This window comes from Mus pahari, chromosome 8, assembly GCF_900095145.1.
Source record: "Mus pahari chromosome 8, PAHARI_EIJ_v1.1, whole genome shotgun sequence".
Taxonomy (NCBI): domain Eukaryota; kingdom Metazoa; phylum Chordata; class Mammalia; order Rodentia; family Muridae; genus Mus; species Mus pahari.
In genome coordinates, this window is record NC_034597.1 from 38208103 (window position 1) to 38230327 (window position 22225).

The window sequence follows — 22225 nt, forward strand, 5'->3', positions numbered from 1 at the left end:
GGATTTGAACTCCGGACCTTCGGAAGAGCAGTCGGGTGCTCTTACCCACTGAGCCATCTCACCAGCCCGTGAGTCTGTTTTTAAGTCTTATGGACCAAAGGTAGACATTCCAGCCAGGTGTACAGGTTTATTCAAGTTTTTTTTTTGTTGTTGTTGTTTTTTTTGTTTTTCGAGACAGGGTTTCTCTGTATAGCCCTGGCTGTCCTGGAACTCACTCTGTAGACCATGGTGGCCTCAAACTCAGAAATCCGCCTGCCTCTGCCTCCCGAGTGCTGAGATTAAAGGCGTGTGCCACCACGCCCGGCTCAAGATTTTTTAAGTACAGGATTGGCTATGGAGGTGGATACCCAACATCCTAGCTTATAGGAGATGGAAACAGAAAGATTCTAAGTTCAAGGACAGCCTGAGCTGTATATAGCATGAGTCTATCTCAAAAAAAAAAACAAACAGAATGAAGCTATGAATTCCTCTGTATCAGTTTGTACTTGGTAAAGGAATGGGAGCCACAGTCTGTCACCAGATGGACACAGCTTTGATAGGTTTACAATCACTCCTCCAGCCAACCTCCCTCCTCTGGTTCTGTGTGGGAAGCACTGTCCCAAGCCACTCTTCTTTCAACACAGCATAGAGAGATGCTCTAAGTTTGGTGGCCCATCACATGGTATAACTTGTCTCACAGTAAATACTCTCATATATGTGTGTGTGTGTGTGTGTGTGTTATATGTGTATTTATTTTCAAAATATACATTTATATAACCTGTTCCAACATAGTGCAGAACTGTAGAGTTAACATTAACAATTGAGGGTTATTGCACTAGATAATTTAGTTCCAGTAACACTTGTAATGTAGCCTATATACTGATAACTCAAAACTGATTCTGGGTCAAATAGTAAACAGGAAAAGAAATGTGTGAACCCACAAACACCCTAACAAATTCATGGGGAAAAAGTGCTTGTGTGACAGAGATGACAATCTCTGTTCACGGGAGAACTAGAGCCAGTGGACCCAAACACTATGGTCACATTCCCCGACTGCTCCTAAGTTATTCAGAATACCCAAAGAATCGCTGTTGGGTCTAGATCACAGATATCAGCTTCTAGTGTTACTGTACAGAGCTCACCTTAAGACACCCAGTAGGGCCAGTCCCTTAACAACAGATTTGAGTTTGCATTAACACACAAGAACAAAAAGGGTCAGAAAGTTCAAGTGGCACTTTAGTCAGTCACACCTCATGTCCTGACTTTACAACAGAGCAACCGGGAAGGAAACATTAGCTACATCCGTGTACCCTGCTGTTCTGAGATTTCCGGTTAACCATGACCAAGTCAGGTACTTGATAGTTCTTAGGTAGCTGGCTTCCTTTGGACAGATATTAAAAGTAGTCTACCAGGGTAGGAAAATAACCATGATTATTACTTATAGCAAGGTACAAAATGCTCTCAGGATGGGTCTAAAGCCTTTGCCTGAGTACACAAGAGTATGTGAAGAGAGAAGCGAGCACTACAGTTAGGAACGACCCCCCAAACAAGACAGCTGGTGACACACACTTAAAATCACAGCTCTCAGGAGGCCAAGGTAGGCGAGAATCACAAGCTGGAGGCCAGCTTGGGCTACATAGTGAGACCCTGTCTCAATGAACAGACAAGGCACATTTGTCCCGCTGGGCTTGACTTTTGACATGATCATACTAATGAGTGGGAGGATATGCCTGTTCTTTTGAGTTGGATCTGATACTGTGGCTTATTTGCCTTCAGAACCGAAAAACAGTTCCAACACATTATGAAAGAGTTTGCATTTTAGCGAGTTAGATGTTCTTGACTTGATACACACTTTAATTATCTTCTGTTTCTGGTTTAAAACAGGATTGCTCTAGATTTCAAGAGAGGGAATGATGTTGCCTTCCACTTTAACCCCCGCTTCAATGAAAACAACAAAAGAGTCATTGTGTGTAACACGAAGCAGGACAATAACTGGGGAAGGGAAGAAAGACAATCAGTTTTCCCCTTCGAGAGCGGCAAACCATTCAAAGTAAGTTGGGGCTGCAGCTGTATGCACACAACGTTCACTTACCAAGGGGAATCACGGGAAAACCTGTCGTGGGCACTTGGCCAATCCTCCTCCCCACCTCAGCAGGCAACCAGCCTCAACAGGCTAGGGCTGAGGCAGGAGTGGCATGTCAGTCAGCTCCTTCAGGAGCCTCCCCATTGCCACGGGCACCTCTCCAAACACTTCCAATAGCGCATCACTGGTCTATATCACAAAACTCCACTTACAGGATTTAAGGATGAATGTTCATTAACTATGGGAAAAAGTATTTCCCGGCCTTCCCAAAACTGGCTATAAATTTGTCATTAAGGGATTCCTTCCTATGTTGCTGTTCTTAACTTTTGGTACTCTAGACCCCCATTAAACTTTTGGGTTGGTTTTTGTTGTTGTTGTTTCTTTCTGTAGCCCTGGCTGTCCTGGTACTCAGATCTGCCTCCTGGGTGTTTCTGATAACTTTGATATCTTTTTATTGTGTTTTAGATGTGACAATGTAGATTCATTTTTGCTATCCAACTACTGCTCTGGGTCATTTTCATTCCAGAAGCAAACGTAAAAATGAAATAATGAACTTCCTGAACTAAGGCTACACGGTTTAAAAATCAATATATATTTCCTTCTTCACATAAAAATTGACAGATGAAAACGAAACATGGCAGACAGTATGTCCTGGGAAACACACATGGTGGAATGCCTACATTGTACTGGTTATTACATGCTTTTGACAGTTTCCCATGTTCGGTTCCTAGATACAAGTCCTGGTTGAAGCTGACCACTTCAAGGTTGCAGTCAACGATGCTCACCTATTGCAGTACAACCATCGGATGAAGAACCTCAGGGAAATCAGCCAGCTGGGGATCAGTGGTGACATAACCCTCACCAGCGCTAACCATGCCATGATCTAAGCCAGAAGGGGCAGCACCAAAACTGGCCCTGTGTGCATTAGGAGTGGAAAACTTTGCATTTCTCTCTCCTTATCATTCTTGTAAGACATCCATTTAATAAACAGTCTCATGCTGAGAGGTACCTTTTGCTTTTGCTTTTTTTTTTTTTTTTTTTTTTTGATACTGGGTGTCAAATCTTAGGATCTTGTGACTGCTAGGCAAGTGTTCTCTCACTGAGCTACACATCCTTAGCCCTTTAAACTTTGTGTGTTGTGTGTCTGTGTACATGGGTACAGGTGCCTGCTCATACAAGAGGCACCAGGCCTCCTGGAGCTAGAGTTACAGGTGGTTGTAGGCTTTGTGACCAGGGAGCTGGGAACCAGACTCAGATCCTCGTGAGAACTGTCTTGAGGGTGGATGACTGACTTGCATCCCTCTTCCAGCGGTGCTGGGACAAGTCAGGTCCACCGATGCCTCCAGCTGCCTGTCTTTATATGCCCTTTGATTTGGTGCAGCGTGAGTATATAAAGGGAAATATGTAATTATCAATAAACCATCCTGATTTTTAAAAAGGAAATACGCTGAACGGCGCCAGCTCACCAGCAGACAGTTACCATGGGCATCTGGGTAGTTGTGTTACGTAGCACTGCTAGGCGATTCCAAGGGAAGATCAAAGGGTGCACTTACACAACCCTAGATAAGGGCCAATCAGGGCACAGGAAAGAACGTGAGGCTGCTGCCAGCGCTGACCCTGCCTGCACACTGTCTTCTGGCATTGTTCTGTACCACACAGACTCTGCTCTGTACGACAGGGAGCAGGTCGCTCACACCAGCATCACTGCAATTATGGGACAATCAGGTATACAGTCCTGAATTATCTGTCGCTGCTGCCAGCGCTGACCCTGCCTGCACACTGTCTTCTGGCATTGTTCTGTACCACACAGACTCTGCTCTGTACGACAGGGAGCAGGTCGCTCACACCAGCATCACTGCAATTATGGGACAATCAGGTATACAGTCCTGAATTATCTGTCGCTGCTGCCAGCGCTGACCCTGCCTGCACACTGTCTTCTGGCATTGTTCTGTACCACACAGACTCTGCTCTGTACGACAGGGAGCAGGTCGCTCACACCAGCATCACTGCAATTATGGGACAATCAGGTATACAGTCCTGAATTATCTGTCGTGGAGGCTGGTCTTAAACCCATTTTTCCTGTAAAGCCCCAGGCTATTGCCTTCAAATGAGTATTCAATACCATTGAAACCGTCTCTTGGTTTACATGTCCATTCTCATATCTGACGCTTTTTATCTTTCCTATTATCAGTAAGCTCAAAGTAGGAAAAGGTCAAAAGTCTGTTCTACGACGTTATCTTCTCGATTAGTTTAAACTGGAGAATGTCACAAGCTGGCGTCCCAGGAAAACAGAAATCAAGAGGTCTGTAAAAGCAAGCACTTGCAATCACAACTGACGGGACAAGAGCATGCAGAGAGCTGGGTCTCTCCTTCCAGCATGCAGGTTCTGGGCGTTGACCTCAGGCTGTCAGGTGTCCTTACCCATCAGGCAATTTCCCCACCCATAACTTTCCGTCATCCATTTGTGGGCGCTCCATGCATCCTTATGTTTTTGTAAGGGATTTTCTATGAACATTCTTCTATGTAAACACCTCATGTAACCTTCCAGTAAGTTGTTTGGGCGTCATGATAAATTCCATCTTTCCCCAGAGCCAAACCCATCTACTTCTGACGTCAAAAATAGACTAAACTTTCTCTTGAAAATGTCTAATCCTAAACCTATAAGGTTCCTATTATGTGTGGAATGACTTCTTCCAAAGTGCAGCTCATACTCAGACCACATTACAGCACAGGGAACACAGGGAACACAGGGTAGGGCTGTTAGCCTTTGCTTCTGTGTGCTGTTTGTAGCACTGAGTTGTCACTTATGTTCTGCTGGATGTATGATGTATGATGTATGATGTATGTATGTGCGTGTGGGGGAAGAGCTGGAAAGTGCCACCACATAAAGGTGGTGTCAGAGGGCACTGCCTTTCCTGAGCCGTCTCCCTCCTGTATCTGGAGTGTTTTACAGTCAGTCATGACGTTAAGGGATTATAAAATAAGGGCTGGAGTGATGGCTCAGCCAAGTGTACACACTGCTCTTCCAGAGGACTGGCTTTCCAGCATCCACGTGAAGCAGCTCATAGCATCCTGAAATTCCAGATTTTTTTTTTTTTTTTTTGGTAAAGTTTCTTCTCTCTCTCAACCTTGTCCATGGCAGTTAGCTCTGTTAAAGGGAAAAGTATCAGAGGCAGCAAGGATTGAACAGAGTAACTATAAGTGGACTTCATGATTCAGGAAACCTTATCTAAAGGAATACAGGAAAACCAAACTATCTGATGTCAACGGATACAGGCGCTCAAATGAAAATCTATAAAATGAGCCCGCAGATGCAAAACTTTATCTCACGTTTAATATTTTAAATAACCTACAGGCTTTTTACAGTCTCATCATTAAAATATGTCTCTACAAACAGGGAAAATTAAAACACTGCAATGCAATATAAACAGACCAAATAGAAGTGGATACCAGTGCATATCTTCACATACGAATGTATCAGAATTAACAATGCGAAGAAAAGAATGTTTGCAGTTATTTTAAATTAAAAGCCCTCCTGGTGTTCTCTTCAGGGTCTTGCAGGTGAGAAGACAATGAGGTCCCCCCCAAAGGAGAACTGTCTGCCACGATCTGGCTGTCTGGGCTCCTCCTGAGTGCAGGCGCTGGTGCAGCTGAGGCCTGGCTAAAGAACACAGCAGAGCAGTCAAGGAATCCACCATCGAGCATGGCCCCAAATAAGCTCTCTACACTCTTAGTTAACTGAGTGCCAAGGAGAAAGTAACTTTCCCTATGTAACAATGAAATTATTAACAGCATAAGACCTAATGTAAAGGGTTTTTAATTTTGTTTATGTGCGCCACCATAGCAGGCAGATCTCAAGCTGCCAGCCTGGTGTACAGAGTGAGTTATAGCACCCAAAGCTACACAAAGAAATCCCATCTCACCTCCTGAGCCCCCAGGAAAGACCCCGCAGCAGAGCACAGCTGGAGTAAAGAATTTCAGGGTGAAGAACACCAAGGAGGACGGCGATGGGGACAGACACCGCCTACCATGCGCTGGCTGCAGCAGAAGCATCAGCTTATGTTGTATTTTATTTTTTGATATACTTTATTATAAAAACTTGTGTCACTTAGAAACATCTACCATAATCCAAGCCATGCATTAGATATTTAAGTTTTCATCCAATGTTTCCAATCAAGTTTGAATAGCAAGATACACGGTCAGGGTTTAAGACTAATTAGATTGTATGACTGTTGAGCCTTTTCTCAATTAAAAACTTTAAAAAATAAATATTTTATGTATATGGGTGTTTTACCCACGGAGGCCAGGAGGGCGTTGAACACCATGGGCCGAGTGGGTGCTGGGAATTAAACCCAGGGGCTCCGAGGCACCCCTCCAGCCCTCTTCCATTTTTAGAACAGATCCTGTATGCAACTGAATCCATGTACAGATAATGGGAAGACATACATTCCAAACCTTCCACTCAAGTTGGAAAGTGAGTAGTGCTAATTTACAAAACAAATCTAGCACCGGGACACCTGTAATCTCAGAACCAGAGAGGAGAGTTCGAGGCCAGCTTGGTCCCTATTCTGGACCCTATTTTGAAACCATACAGGGTGCTTGAGAGGTCTCAGCAGGTTAAAGGGCTGATGACTTTAGTTCCATGAACCCCAACAGAAGTGAACTGGCTCCCCAAAGCTGTCCTCTGGCCTCCACAAATGTTGTGGCATGCACACACCCTCGGAATAATCATAAATAAGACACACTCAGAACATCTTCACAACTGCACAAATCTAGAATATAAGATGAAAACTTACTGGACCAAGAAGGTGGCATTCAGAAGTGAGCCTTTTATATAATGGCACTGAAAAATAAGAGAAATGATTTTAAAAGAATATTGTTTTGATCAAGGGTTGCTACAAGTGGGCAAAGCTTTAATCAATCAAATGAAGAAAACAGACCTACTACACCTGGCTGTGTCACACTGTTTAAATGCAATTAGACTTCAGGTAAAACTTGTACTTTAAGTATGAGCATCTTCTATAAGAAAGTACCATTCTTGTCATTTTAAAGGTAGCCATGTTACTGAAGAGGAACAGACAGGGACCAGGGTGGTGGCACACACCTGTAACCCCAGCACCCAGGAGGCAGGGCAGGTGGCTCTCCATGAGGTCCTGGACAGCCTGGTCTACACAGCGAGTTGCAGGCTAGCCAGGGCTACATAGTGAGATCATGCATCATATAAAGTAAGTTCAGACAAAAGACATTAAATGACTGTGCACAGCTGTAACATTTTACTGTACCTCAGGTCTCTGACAGACCTATAGAATAGTGGAGGAAAACTGACCACCATTGCACTGTCACACAAATATGGCCTGTTTCCTTATAGAACAATCACAACATAGTACATAGCAACAGGCATTAGACAGGAAAAGCAGACTATTCTGAAGGTAGCTTCTGGATGTGGGCTGACGAGAGCTGAGGGAACTTCTGAGTCTAACGGACCGGGTCCACTGTCAAAGGCCCCCGTCTCCAGTGTGGGCCGGCATTTCTCTCTAGCATCTGCGTTACAAGAACCACACTTCTTTTTCTTCCCATTTTGAAATAAGGTCTCACTCTATTGCTCTTGCTGGCCTGGAACACTGTGTGCAGTACAGGCTGGCCCTGAACTAGGAGGAATCCTCCTGTCTTGGCTTCTCTTTTGCTAGGATTATAAGCATGGCCCTTCACAGCTGGTTGAAGAACAAAGTATTCTGAAACTTGTATGAGATAGTTATAGTGAGCTTCTAAGAGCTTAACCCTCATCATGAGAACCTGGTTCTCAGAATTCTACAACAATCATCTACATCTACACTTTTTCCCAGGCTTCGTTGTATCTGAGAAGATCTTACCTGACTGGGATGCCTCAGCTTCTTCTTGTGAGGTGTTGCTCTGTGAGGAGGTACTTGTCTCAGGGTTGCTCATCAGCACATCCTGGGAGGTGACTGCAGAACTCACTCCTTCCACGGCTGAGATTGCTTCTTTTTGATTGGTATTAGCATCACCAGCAGGAAGAGGCAAATACGTTTCAACAGAGAAACAATCCATCTTGGCATTTATTTTATTTACATCCTAGAGGCAAAAAGTAGGCATTATAGATTCCAAGCACCATAATTGAAACAAATGAAAAAAGTTTTATTACTATTAAATATATGAAAAACAGAAAGCTGACATAATAAAAAGTATATAAAGCATGCAAGACAGCACTCAGGGGGCAAAGGCAGGCAGATAGATCTCTGTGAGTTCTAGGCCAGCCTGGTCTACAGAGCAAGTTCCAGGATAGCCAGAGCTACTCAGAAAAACCCTATCCGGAAAAAAACAAAACAAAGTCTAAGGACCACCCTATGTCTCACTGTCTGCTTCAGGCCACCTGCACAGCTCACAAACAACACAGTAATGAAGACAGCCTTTTCCGTAAGCACCCACACTCAGCTCAGAGAGGGGCACGTGTTTTGGGGAAGAGAAGTAAATCACAAGAGCAAACTTGGCCTGGTATTGCCCAGGACTCTGGGGCAAAACGGTTCCCGTTCAAGGCCTACACAGTAAGAGAAGGCAGGTATAATACACAGACAGGTATAGCTATTGTTATCATTGAGTTTGGTTCCAAAACATAAAGGCCAGGGCAAGAGATGGCTCCGTGGTTAAGAGCACCGGCTGCTCTTCACAGCACCCACATGGCAGCACACAACCTTCTGTAATTCCAGGTCCAGTAGACGATGTACATAGTGCATAGATATACATGCAGGCAAAACACATATACATAAAATAACTCTTAAAGAACTTTGAAGAGGCCAAAGATCTTGGATTCTCTAATTCTCTGGTTCTGCAGCCATCTTGATGTGGCCTGAATACAAAGAGAGCACGGCTGCAAACAACCCGAGGGTCATGCAAAGGAGGAGGACGACTGCGTGTAGTGTCTCCAGTAAACAGATGACACCCTTGGCTACCTTCCACCACCATGCAATAGGACTTACATGCTCTATGTCACTTGAATCTTGTTCTCCAGGACACAGGGCATCTTCTACATGGCACCTGAAACAAGCAGTGGTATTATACAGCAATAATGAAACGTCACAATCATTCGACCTGTGCTCTGAGTCCATCCTGCATGGAGACCACTAGTTTGCATACTGGGGCTGAACACAGAGCCTGTCCCAAGAGCCGCTGATCCATACAGACCAGACAGCTATTGTATGATGGCCACACAGATCTGTACAGACTGGACAGCTATTGTATGATGGCCACACAGATCTGTACGGACTAGACAGCTATTGTATGATATCCTTTTTCCCTGGAAGCTCACAGGCCCCTTCCTATGCCAATCACTCAGGCTAATACCGTTCCAGCTGCAATGCTGAATCCTTTTTTTTTTGTTTTTGGTTTTTTTCAAGACAGGGTTTCTCTGTGTAGCCCTAGCTGTCCTGGAACTCACTTTGTAGACCAGGCTGGCCTAGAACTCAGAAATCCACCTGCCTCTGCCTCCCAAGTGCGGGGATTAAAGGCGTGCGCCACCACCGCCCGGCTTGCAAGGCTGAATCTTAGCCAGATCCAGAGCCACATAACCAGGAACAGGTCAGGGTGGGGCCGAGTCGTGAAGCAAAGCAGCTCAGTTATTGTGTAGGCAGCTGTTCTGTGTGACAGGCTGGCTTCTCAGTGTCCCTGCCTCAGCTTCCTAAGTGCTGAAACTACAGATGTGCTACCACGCCTGCAAGTTGGCTACGTTTATTTGACAGCGTAATTCAATATAGTTTAACCATAAACGTAAATAGAGACCAGATCTGAGTATGTGTGTGCCCATAAACACAGAGACAGAACAAATATAAATGAAAATGTAATTGAAAAGAAGAACACAGTATAGGGCTGGCAGAGTGCCTGCCCAGCATGTGAAGGCTCTGTGTTCAATCCCAGGACCACCAAAAACCAAAACCATGAAGATGACACAAACAAACAAACTGAAATTGTATGTTTATAAAAAACAAGTTAAGAAAATGTATCTGTCATAATCTCTTCAGGGGTCAACAAGATGGTTCCTAGGTAAAGGAGCCTGCCGCCAAGCCTGACGATCTGAGTTCAGCCCTGGAACTCACTCGCATGCTGGGAGGAGAGAACTGATTGTTGGAAGCTGCCCTCTGGCTTCCACACACATCACAGCACGCATGCGTGAATCTACACATTCAAGTAACGAATGTAATTTTATTTCTTCATGTTTGTTTTAAAAATATTCTCTTCCAGAGAGAAGAGTTTTTGCTTTTACAGAGGACGAGAGTTTGGCTCCCATATTAGTCAACTTACAATTGCTTGTAAGTCTGGCTCCAGGAAATCTGAAGTCCTCCTTTGCCCCTGCATGGACCCACACACATGTAGCACACACACATAAATAAAAATGAATCTTAAACAACAACTTATTGTAAAGTTAGTTTTTTGTTTTGTTTTGTTTTTTCAGTCAGGGTCTCTCTGTGTAGCTCAGGCTGTTCTGGAGCTCATTCTACCGACCAGGCTGGCCTCGAACTCACCTGCTTCTGTCTCCCGAGTACTGGGATTAAAGGCATGCACCACAACCGTCTGCTTCAAAGTTGTTTTAAGATGCCTTCTTGTAAGACGTTTGCAAATGAACATTTGAAAAAACTGTGTGTGTGTGAAGGCCACAGGCTTGCAAAATAAGTGACCCTCTGAACTATATTGGTGGTCCCAGTAACAATATGACTCAACTGCTATTACAGGTCTTCCTAATATAGATAATAAATTATAAATTATATAAAGTCTAATAATAAATTATACAAAGTATGATAATAAATTGATATTTTACAAAACATTTTATAATACCAAAAGCATTTTTGAGGCCCTAAAGGATGAAGATGCTTTTGGTATATTATCAAAAGTTTAAAAAGACATTATAAAATAGTTAAGGACTTTCATGAGCCTCCTCTATTCTAACTCCCAGGGTCTGGCCCACACCATGTCTTATTTAGTGGGATGTTTTTGCAACAAGGAATGTTCAACATTTTTCAAACTTTGGATTAATAACATGCCCAACATCGTCTCCAGACATCAGATTACAATTTCCTATTTGTTTAAGGTTCCCCTTCCCTCTCAGATGAGCTGCACACTTATCTATGAGCCACTGTAAGGACAGCTTAGGTTATGCTGATGCAACTGTGTAGAGAATGGATCAGTTTGAGCAACTCCAAGCTAAACTTCATTAAGATACCACTTAAGTTTCTCCCCCAGCACCTAGCAGGGCTACTGTAAGGGTTGGCTGTTAATGACCTAAAGCGATGTCTAGGTTGTCTGCACACACTGGGCACTTTCTGTCACCAGAGGACACCACACTGCTTCTCTCCCTTGGACTGCATGGTACACTTCTGCCAATCGCATCAGGACCACTTAGCAACTTCAGTCCTGGTGCTTTAAGATAGGCAGTGTTGCTAAGGCTGGTTCCAAACTGCTGGTGAAATAATCCTTCCACTCAGTCTCCTGAGTGGCTATAACTACCAACATCAGAGTTGGTGCCAACCTGAAATCTGAAGTCTGTTTCCTCAGAAAAGAGCAAGCTTTGCCCACATGTTACAGGGTTATATGTGAAGTTTAATTAGAAACATACGGCTGATACACTACCAGCTTAGCCATATGGAACGATAGCTCATGTCAAGACCACTAAATTCACAGCACATGTGAAAGATACCTGCTTTCAAGGCCATCTGAAAACGTCCCATCAGCACGCTCACTCTTGCTGCTCTGAGGGTCTGGCTTCTTCAGTGGCGTCTTCTGTCTCAGAAGGTCCCCAGCAGTCCTGCCTGCAGGCACAACTTTGCTGGCAGACAGAGGTGTTCCGAATCTTTGAGAACGACGTTCACAAGGCAGTACTGGAAATAAGAACAAGCAGTCTTTTCGTTCACTCTGTTCAGAGAGGCGGTGCAGAGCCTGCTCTTGTCAATGTTTGTTACTGTCCAGTACCAGGGGCTTTCTGGGACAAGAGGATAGTCACATTAGCCCGTGCTTAGCTTTCATATGCCATGCCTATGACTTTATCTCAAAAGGCTGCCGAGAGGCTCAGTAGTTAAGAACGCTGGCTGCTCTCCCAGAGGAGACAGGTTTGGTTCCCAGCACCTCATGATATTTCAAGACAACTGTAACTCCAGGTCCCGGGGATCTGATGTTCTCCTCTGACTTCCACAGGCACCAGGCACACACGTGGTGTAGACGACTGTGTAGGTAAAGGTACATAAAATAAAACTAAAGCTTAAAAAGAAATTCGAAGAGGCGCCCCTCTGACAATAAGCAGAACAGTAAGAATATTTTAGAAGGTATGACGTAAACGAGCAAGTGAGCTATCCCTGGCTAACGCAGGCAAACAAGTGCCTGGGTCAAAAGCGGTGACTCAGAGGAGTGGCGGCGCACACCTTTATCTCAGCACTTAAGATCTCTGGGAGTTGGGACGCCAGCCTGGTCTATAAAGTGAGTTCTAGAACAGCAAGGGCCACACAGAGAAACCCTGAGTCAAAAAAGAAAAAGAAAAAGAAAAAGAAAGAAGAGAGAGAGAGAGAGAGCTAGTCTCTTAATGAGTTCCTTTGATGGTTTAGCACCGCAGAGCATTTCCTGGTAAGCTGAGACATCAGCTGTATTGTGCTGTAGATGGTTACCAAACACAGCTGAAACGCAGGCTAGTCATGGGAACGGGAGAACAAGAAAGCATTACAGATAAACTGCTGAGACACTCGGCTTCCTCCAACATGGCACTTGAATGTAGCTACTGCCAGAACCACCGTCCTAGCAGGAGGTAAGACAATGACCTCATGTGAGTAGCGTACAGGAGACCTTTGAATACAGGGATGCACAGTGGGGACTGGTGGCACAAGCCCGACACTACAGCCTCTTGAAGGCTCAGGCAGCAGGACCACAGCAAGCTGCCGGCCTGTGTGAGTCCAAGGCCAGCCTGGGAAACTTAGCCAAGCCTTGTGGAAAAAAGAGAGGATTTCAGAAAGGGAGGCTGTGTCTGGAGGGACAAGTGCTTGCTGACCACACATCGAGCTGAGTTTGACCCCGAGGATCTCAAAGACAGCAGCACAGTCGCCTCCCCGACCCCATGCGGAGGGGCACAGCTGAGGAAGTGTGATAACTCAGGTCCGCTTCCCCTGCATCGGACCCCTAGCCTAGCTCGTCTCGGAACCTCACACACAGACTGGCATTGCATGGCAGAGACAGCTATGGCATCACTTGGAAAACATGAACAGGATCTTAAGATAAATCACGCACAAGCCCGTCTGAGCACACGTCTCAATATGTGATGTGCATGTGGGCTTGCCAGCACAGAGCCTACTTCTAGACATCAGCGCGTGGGGTCCTTTTATGGGAAAGTCACTCTCCACCTTTTACTCCAGCCTCACTTGGCCCAACACTGCTCTTCAGTCTCACCAAACTACAAACCTGAGAAAGACTTCACAGGGCTCTCGATTCTGAAAAACCCAGCATCGAACACTATTTTTTCAACTTCCTTTGCTGACTCAGGAGCTGCTGCATGGGCCTGCACTTCCTGCCGCAGCCTGTCTTTCATTGCATTCTTTATGGCGGCGAGGCGACTCCTAGCTGCCGCTCGTCCGTCTTCATCCTGCTTTGCTTTACTTGTTCTACCGGGCACAATTTTTTTCTGCAAGGAGAAATAGCAATTAAAGGTATGTATGTCCATTACCACCTTCTCCTTTCCTGTGGTACTGAGGACTGACCCCAGAGCCCTGCGCAGAGTAGGAAATCGTTCCTCCACTGAAGTAAGTCCGTAGCCCTTCTAACTTTTATTCTGAGTCAGGGTCTCACTATCTTGTCCCCCATGGCTTGAATGCACACCCGTTTCAGCCTCAGGACCAGCTGATATTAAGGGGGCATCACCCCACCGACTATCACCTTGTGTGGTGTGGATGAAAACAACCCCCATAGGCTCATGCGTTGGAATGGCTGGTCCCCAGTCAGAACTGTTAAGGCAGAACTAGAGGTGGCCCTGTTGAAGTAGGTATGCCCTTGTTAGAGGAAGTGTATCTCTGGGGGTGGGGGTGGGGGGCTTTGAGGTTTCATAAAGTTCTCTCCAGCCAACCAAATAACGTAGAAGGAGAGACATCTGGTGGTCACAGGCAGAGCTACAATTCTTATATGCTAGAGCCACTAATAAATTACTTTGAGGGCTAAACCCACAGTATGTCAGGAGTCTGTAATCCCAGCATCCTGGAAGCTGAGGCAGGAGGATTCTGTTAAGCCTGGCCACGCTCTCCCAGCATAGCTGTAGCCATTTTGTTCCATGCCCACCAGCTATTTCATATTGTTGCTGTAATATGCCTGCCAGTCATTGACACAGAAAATAACTTGACCCAGATTAGGGTCATGCTTCCCACATAACCTGTCATGTTCTGAATGTTATAAGGTTTGTTCATCTGAAATTCCACAACTATAAGCTTCACATAGGACCCATCACATTAAAGATCAATATGAACTGTTATGTTTAAAATGGCTTGAGTCTGGGCTGACCACCGGGCAGCACTTCAGCACCTGTGCATGAACTCATTGTGGTTGTAGCCTTTATAAGCTGGCCCTGAGAAATGTCCAGTGTACAGCTTTGAGCTGTTGCCCTGGTTGTTCAGTCTTGGGGTGTGTGTTCAATAAGCCATCCCTGTTTAACTGAGGTCAGTATTCATCAACCCCAACAGGTTCTGTTTGAATTCAGGCTGGGATCCTTAGACCCACCCCAAAAACAATTATCATTATACTAGCCGTTTTTTATAAATAACATCCTTTACTATTAAAGATGATTTAAAATGTGTTCAATGATCTGACCACTCCTCTCAGATCCTTGTACTGCGATTTCAATAGGAGGAAATAATAAAGTTTATTTTACTGAGACGGAATTCAGAGCAGCTTTGTTTGCATAACATAGTAAAAAGTATCAGAAGGAAACTGACCATTTGATAAATGTCCATTTGAGGTGCACGATGGACTTTAAAACTGTTTTAAATTATGTGTACATGTGTGTTTATGTGTGAGACTGCGCGTGAGTGCAGGTGTGGTGTCCCCAGAGTCCAGAAGAGAGCATCAAGCCCCTAGAGCTGCAGTTCCGGCCTCTGCAGGCCGCCCTGTGTGAGCTGGAGTCCCGGCCTCTGCAGGCCTCCCTGTGTGAGCTGGAGTCAGAGGGCAGCATATGCTCTTGTACCCAAGTGGATTCTTATTAGATTAACAAAGCATGCTTTACAGGAAAAATAGAAAACCTCATAAGCACAGTGAAGAAATACATAACATCTCTCCTTCCACAGTCTGTCCCACAGGAGGCAGTGAGGGGTGTGGTCTGCCCACCAAGAGCATGGGCTCTGGAATAAGGAACCCTGGAATGAAAGTCTTGGGCAAATGATTTCATCTTTGGAGTTTTGGAATTTTCAACCATAAACTGTGACTATAGCACCCAACCAATTGGACTGCTATAAAGCTTAACATGTGACTATCTAGAGTAATCATAAACAAAACATGAATTATCTACTGCTATTGTAATCACAAGCAAATACATAAACATAGGAGGTGTGTTCTGGTTTTGTACAACAGAGTCTTGCTATATATAATCCTTGCTGTCCTGATACTTGCTATGTAGCCCACGCTGGCCTTGAACCCTGTCCAGCCTCCCTAGAGCTGGTATGACAAGGCTGCCACAACACACATGTCAACACGGGTCAGCTCTCAGAATAAAACAAACACGTGCCCATCCACCCACTGTCCACCACTCATCTGTGACTTTCTTCTCTTCAGAGGAAACGTCTTAACATTTTGTGTTGAGTATATCCTTGCTCCCCTGCCCCCATGGCAATAGAATGTAATAAGCAATGTATGAATTCAGCTTGTGAAACGTCAAAGTTTCCGTGACAGAGGTGAAGAGTCAATGCCTCAAGCTTGCCCTCTGACCCTCACTTGCTGCCCCTCATGGCACAAGCCCCCATTCAAGTGAATAAAGACACTCTTAGAAACCAACCAGAAAAGAATCTGTGCTGGGAATGCACAAACCTACCCGGAGGACTTTTTTGCCTGGATTATTGCTGTCTTTCCATCCTGACGCCTCAAGTTTGATCAGGTTGTTGAACTTCTTGTTCACATCATCGACCTGGTAATAAAAGTCCAAGTTTGTCCAATTAGTGCTATGCCAAAATTGTTACTTTAGGACTCTAAAATGAATGACCATGTCAAATAAACAGAAAATGGTGATCCAGAACTGGTTAGTTATTAAAGTCCTGTGTATGGGCGTGTGTGTGTGTGTGTGTGTATGTGAGAGAGAGAGAGAGAGAGAGAGAGAGAGACAGACAGACAGACAGACAGACAGACAGACAGACAGACAGAAAGACTCACATCAACCCAGGATGACCCACAACTTGCTCTATAGTCCAAGAAAATACTTGGAACTCCCGATCTTCCAGCCTCCACCTCCCAAATGCTGGGGGTTATTCAGGTTAAGTCACTGTAAATTGTGTGTTCAAGTGCCTGCCTGTCACAGAGAAAGCTCCAAGTCAGGTCCTCAGCACCACACACACACCAGAGAGGGTGAGAGTCCCTGGCATTTGCACGTAACCTGTGTATATCCTTCTGTACAGTAGAAAGCACCTGAATATTGTTAATAATTCTGAATACAACTCTGAATGCAACGTCTAAAGACGTAGTCCCCCGGAGTGAGGGACTAAAGGTGTATGCCGCCACACATAACTGCTCTGCTTACTCTGCTTTCCTTCCTTCCAGGCTGATTTTATTTATGTGTATATATTATCTGCGTGTGCCTGAGAGTTCACCTGTGGCCCTCCTGAGTATGGGTACTGTAAGAGGGAGTCAGACTCTATGTTCCTCTGTGTGGCTCTGGCTGTCTGCAATTGTAGACCAGGCTGGCCTCGAGCTGGGATTAGGCACCATGTGTGTCACCACGCCCTTATCTACTCAGCCTTCGGTCATCTCTAACTACAATGCCCAGCATACGACAGGAATTCATAACTGCATCAGCTCACTCCTCACACACACCATTATCACTGACTCTGACAGCATGGGGGAGAAGGCAGTGTGGCTGACATGGGGCATCCTGAGACCTCACACCTTACACCCCAAGTAGCTGAACTACTGTCATCTCCTATTTACTGACGTCAGAAGCAGATGCGGGCAGCACACCTGACACATACCTGAAAACTGACCATGTCCCAGAATCCATCCAGATCTGTGCAGGTCGTCTCCTTTTCACCCCGTTTATACTCGCAGTTGTCCACCAGTCCTTCAAACTGTCTGAATCTCTCCTTGATAAGGAGTCTTGTTTGACCAACCGTTGTACGGATAAGATCTTTAGCTAAAGAAGTTAAGAAATAACTAATAAATTATAGCAAGCCAGACAACTGAGTCTTAACCTCAATGCCCTAGAGCTCACAGAATCAAATTCTTACAGCAAAACAAAAATGACTACCCAAAAAAAAAAAAAAAAAACTTAGCTATAAATACTGAGCAAGAGGGGGGTGGCGAGATGACTCAGCAGGTAAAAGCACTGACTGCTCTTCTGAAGTTCCTGAGTTCAAATCCCAGCAACCACCTGGTGGCTCACAACCATCTGTAATAAGCTCTGACGCCCTCTTCTGGTGCATCTGAAGACAGTTATAGTATAAAAGTGTACTTATTTATAATAAATAAATCTTTGGGCCAGAGCGAGTGGGGTCAACAACCACATGAAGGCTCACAACCATCTGTACAGCTACAGTGTACTCATATACATAAAATAAGTAAATAAATCTTAATAAAATAAAATAAATGTTAAGAATTACTGAGCATGAGGAGCTTGCTTCAAGACCCAGTAACAGTTAGCAATGCCCATCCTCAATCACGCACGGCTCCGCAATGAATATGATTCCCTCTCCTTGTACTTAGGAGACTTCACCCTCACACAGGCAAGGTATCCAAGGACACTGTACTGGTAACTCTTTATAAATAGCTTCTCCAAATAAACGGGACTAAGGACCTCTGCCAAAATTTGTTTTCATACTGATTTACATAATTATAACTCAGAATACACACACAAACACATACACACATATATACACACACACAAATACATATTTTTCTTGTTTTGTTTTTGTTGTTTTTGAGTCAGTGTTCCTCTGTGTAGCCCTAGCTGTCCTGGAACTTGCTCTGTAGAGCAGGCTGATCTTGAACCCATGAACTCCAACTAGCCTCTGCCTTCTGAACACTGAGATTAAAGGAATACCAAATAACACCGATATATGTAAGGTCACATTAAGAAAACAAGATATGGGGCTGGTGAGATGGCTCAGTGGGTAAGAGCACCCGACTGCTCTTCCAAAGGTCCAGAGTTCAGATCCCAGCAACCACATGGTGGCTCATAACCATCCATAACAAGATCTGACGCTCTCTTCTGGAGTGTCTGAAGACGGCTACAGTGTACTTACATATAATAAATAAATCTTTAAAAAAAAGAAAAAAATATGGATCTTAAAAAAAAACAAAGCAAAACAAGATATATAAAGGTTGTGTACTTCTCTAGCATAGAAATATCAGGGGGCATATGTTAGACAGCTCTGGGTATTTGGAGTAATACTAAAACTACAAAGTTGGACAACACCAGAGCTTTCATTTTGAATTGAAAGGAAATAAGGACTGTGGTCAAGTACTTGCTTAGCACATACAAGATCCTGGGCTGAATCTCTACTACTACTACAAAAAACCCAAACAGCAACAACAACAACAACAACAACAACAACAACACACACACACACACCTAAACCCAAACAACCCTTAACACATAAGCACTTTGTGGTCAGGTGTGTTTGACACAGCTGTAAGCCCAGCCCTTGGGAGGTGAGAAAGGATGACAGAGTTCAAGGTTCCAGTACAGAGTGAGCTCCAGGCCAGCCTGTGCTGAGAGAACCTCTCTACAACAGAGACCAACACAACGGTAACAAAAGAGACAGACTAAGATGACTCTCCTTACCATCATCAGGGATGTCCAGCTCCAGCTTCCCCTCCCACTCCAGGCAGTGCGAGGTCAGCTTGTCAGTTTCTGATTGGAGGATTTTCCTAAAATTAGGATAGACACGTTACTGTTCCAAGTGTTGCCCACCTTAGTTCACGCTTACCACTCTGACATAACACACAAGACTAGAACAGTTTAAAACAAAGGTACGCCAGGTAGTGGTGGTGCACACCGTTTATCCTAGCACCCGGGATGCAGACACTGCTGGATCTCTGAGTTCGAGGCCAGCCTGGTGACAAAGTGAGTTCCAGGACAGCCAGGGCTACAGAGAAACCCTGTCTCAAAAACCAAACCAAATCAACCAAAGATTTTTTTTTTTAATTCAGGAATAAAAAATTAAATAGTGTAAGGATTTAATGAACTATACTAAAACTCATGAATGACAAATTTCCTGTCATCATATACCTTGTGACTGTCCATTCCTCTCTACCTAAAACTCACATTGGATCGATGATGCCAAGACCCACCATCCAAGCTACTGTTCCTGATTTGTTCAGAGGCTGACTGGAGTCCAACAACTCTGGTGTATTTCATACTCACACACAGTTCTTTATGGAACTAAGGACAAGCCGAGTGCCGGAAGCACGCCGGAGACAGCCCTGTGAGGTCTAGGGTGAGAGTTCACCATAAAGCGCACCCTGCAGTCATAGCACTTGAGGAGATGAGGTAGGAGAAGTTCTGTACGTGAAAGACCAGCATGGGTCCCACAGCGCCTGTCAGCCCACCATGGCCACAAAGCAAGACCCTGGGTCAAACAAGAGAATGAGAACAAGCAACCCACTCGCTCCAGTGAGGGCGAGGCCTTTACTACAAAGGCTGGAATCAGGTGGTGTTTTTCCAGTCAGTTTTGCTCACAGACAACATTTGATGTCTAGAGACCTTTTTGTTGTTTCTCTGTGTAGCTCTGGCTGTCTTGGAACTCACACTGAGACCAAGCTGGCCTCAAACTCAGAGGTGCACTTGCCTCTGCCGCCCAAATGCTGGGAATATAGGTGAGTGTCACCACAACCCAAATCTAGAGACTTTTGTTTTATTTTTTTAAGATAAGGTCTCACTATAGAACCTAGCTGACCTTGAATTCAAAGATCCTCCTCCCTTCTGCTAGGACTGAAGGAGTATGTCACTGAGCCTGGCTGAAGGCATTTTTGATTGTTACTATAGGATAGAGATGCTCCAAACACCCAACAATGTACAGGAAGGCCCTCAAACAAGTACATAACCTAAAACATGAATAATGCTAGGCTGAGAGACCCAGGCCCGAGAGCAGTTCAATCTGTGTTTATACAGACATCCCAGAGTGCAGAGAAATCAACACTTCTAACATGAGCCAGCAATCCCACATCTAGGTATACAAAGAACTGAAAGCAAAGTCCGAAAGGCATATTTGCACTCTCATGTTCACAGAAATTCTAATCAATAAAAGATGGAAAGGAGCCAACTGTCATTACAGCTGGGTGTGCTGGCACTAGATTCAGAGACAGAAGGATCAATCTACATTGGAGATTGCTATAGGGAGCTCTGGGCCAGCCAGGTTCAGAACGTGTACAGTGAATTTTAAGCCAGTCAGAAGAACATAGCATGACACCGTCACAAACAAGAACAAAACAAAAACAAACAACAAAAACATAAATGACAGATATATGGAGAAGCAAAATGTGATTTATACAGAGCAGCACTCAAGATTTCTTTACTTTCATGTGTATGAAATACTTTGCCCTTGGAGGACAGAAGAGGGTGCTGGATTCTCTGGAAGTGACAGCTGGTTGTGGGCTGCCATGTGGATGCTGGGAAGCAAACGCTCTGTAAAAGCAGCAAAGTCCCCTGAATGGCTGGGCTCTCCCTGCAGCCCAGCCTCCCCACCCCAGTACTATCCAACCATGAAAAAGGAGAACTGAGCACAGGGCTTGAGTCTATCCTCCCAGCACTTCCCAGGCATAAACAGGAGGAATGCCCATGAGCTGGAGACCAGTCTGGTCTACAAAGTAAAGCACCCGCTAGTTAGGACTACACACTGAGATCACAACTGAAAAAGGAAGAGGAGGAGGGAGAGGAGGAAGGAGAGGAGGGAGAGGAGGAGGAGGAAGAAGAGGAGGAGGAAAAAGAGGAAGAGGAGGGAGAGGAAGAGGAGGAAGAAGAGGAAGGAGAAGAGGAGGGAGGGGAAGAGGAAGAGGAGGAGGGAAAGGAGGAAGAGGAAGAGGAAAAGGAAGGAAGAAAGAAAGGAAGAAAAGAAAGGAAACAGAGAAAGAGAGAAGGGAATTCTAATTTTAACAGATCATTACAGATCAATCTTAAGGACACTACCCTAAGTGAAAGAAACCAGTCACAAAAACGAACACTGGCTTGGGGTAGTAGATAAATGTCCAAAACCACACCAGTCAGAAGGCTGACACAGGAACATCTCCTGGCTCATCAACTCTGGGCTACTTGAGACTGTCTTAAAAACAAATGAAAAAGCTAGACAGTGGTGGTGCACACCTTTAAGCCTAGCATTCAGGAGTTCGAGGGCAGCCTGGTCCAGGACAGTAAGTTCCAGGACAGCCAGGACTATGGAAGGAGACCCTGTCTCAAACAACTCTCCAATCTCCCCTCAAAGAAAATAATTAAACAAAGGCAAACCGTGAGTGGTTCTATTTAACTGCATGGTGCACTTAGTAGAGAAAACTATGGAGAAGGAGACTAGAATGGTGTTTGCTAGGGGCTCTTAGGAAAAATGGGGATCTGTCTGGAAGATACAGAATACAGGAGATGAAAGCTATGGAGATGGGTGCTGGTGACGGCCACATGACACTACAAGTGTGTTTAATACCTGTGCACTGCACACTTACAGCAACACTTACATGATGTATGTACCTCTTAACAAAAACTGGAAAAATACCAACAAACTCAAGGGAGATCAGAGGAAAGGAGGCCCTGGAGGGTCCACTCTCAGTGTCCTGCAGGCAGGCTAGCCTGAAACCCAAGCCTCCCAAGAGCTGGGTGATAAGCGTGAGCCTCCACACTCGATTTCTTAAGAGAAACTAGGCCTAGAGATGTACTCAATGAGAGAGCATTTCCACAGCATAAGCAAGGCTTGGGGTTCAAGGCCAACAGTGGAAAGATCAGACATAATAGGAAGG

At 44.9% G+C, this 22225-nt stretch overlaps 2 protein-coding genes across 3 annotated transcripts in view; one reads left to right on the forward strand and one right to left on the reverse strand.

The window, feature by feature from the left end:
- The window catches only part of Lgals3 (galectin 3), a 12366-nt gene extending 9300 nt beyond the window's left edge, over positions 1 to 3066 (forward strand). For both annotated transcript variants that reach the window (XM_021203896.2, XM_021203895.2), the window contains exons 5-6: positions 1864 to 2029; positions 2794 to 3066. In XM_021203896.2, the coding sequence (XP_021059555.1) occupies positions 1864 to 2029; positions 2794 to 2949 (322 nt within the window). In that variant the 3' untranslated portion in view covers positions 2950 to 3066. The remainder of the gene's footprint in view (positions 1 to 1863; positions 2030 to 2793) is intronic.
- A 2476-nt stretch (positions 3067 to 5542) lies between these two features.
- Dlgap5 (DLG associated protein 5) overlaps positions 5543 to 22225 on the reverse strand; it is a 31198-nt gene continuing 14515 nt past the window's right edge. The window contains exons 11-19 of the mRNA XM_029541664.1: positions 19068 to 19153; positions 17257 to 17417; positions 16110 to 16202; positions 13505 to 13724; positions 11763 to 11943; positions 9055 to 9112; positions 7933 to 8152; positions 6859 to 6905; positions 5543 to 5723 (exon numbers count right to left, since the gene is read on the reverse strand). Coding sequence (XP_029397524.1) covers positions 5610 to 5723; positions 6859 to 6905; positions 7933 to 8152; positions 9055 to 9112; positions 11763 to 11943; positions 13505 to 13724; positions 16110 to 16202; positions 17257 to 17417; positions 19068 to 19153 — 1180 coding nt within the window. The 3' untranslated portion in view covers positions 5543 to 5609. The remainder of the gene's footprint in view (positions 5724 to 6858; positions 6906 to 7932; positions 8153 to 9054; positions 9113 to 11762; positions 11944 to 13504; positions 13725 to 16109; positions 16203 to 17256; positions 17418 to 19067; positions 19154 to 22225) is intronic.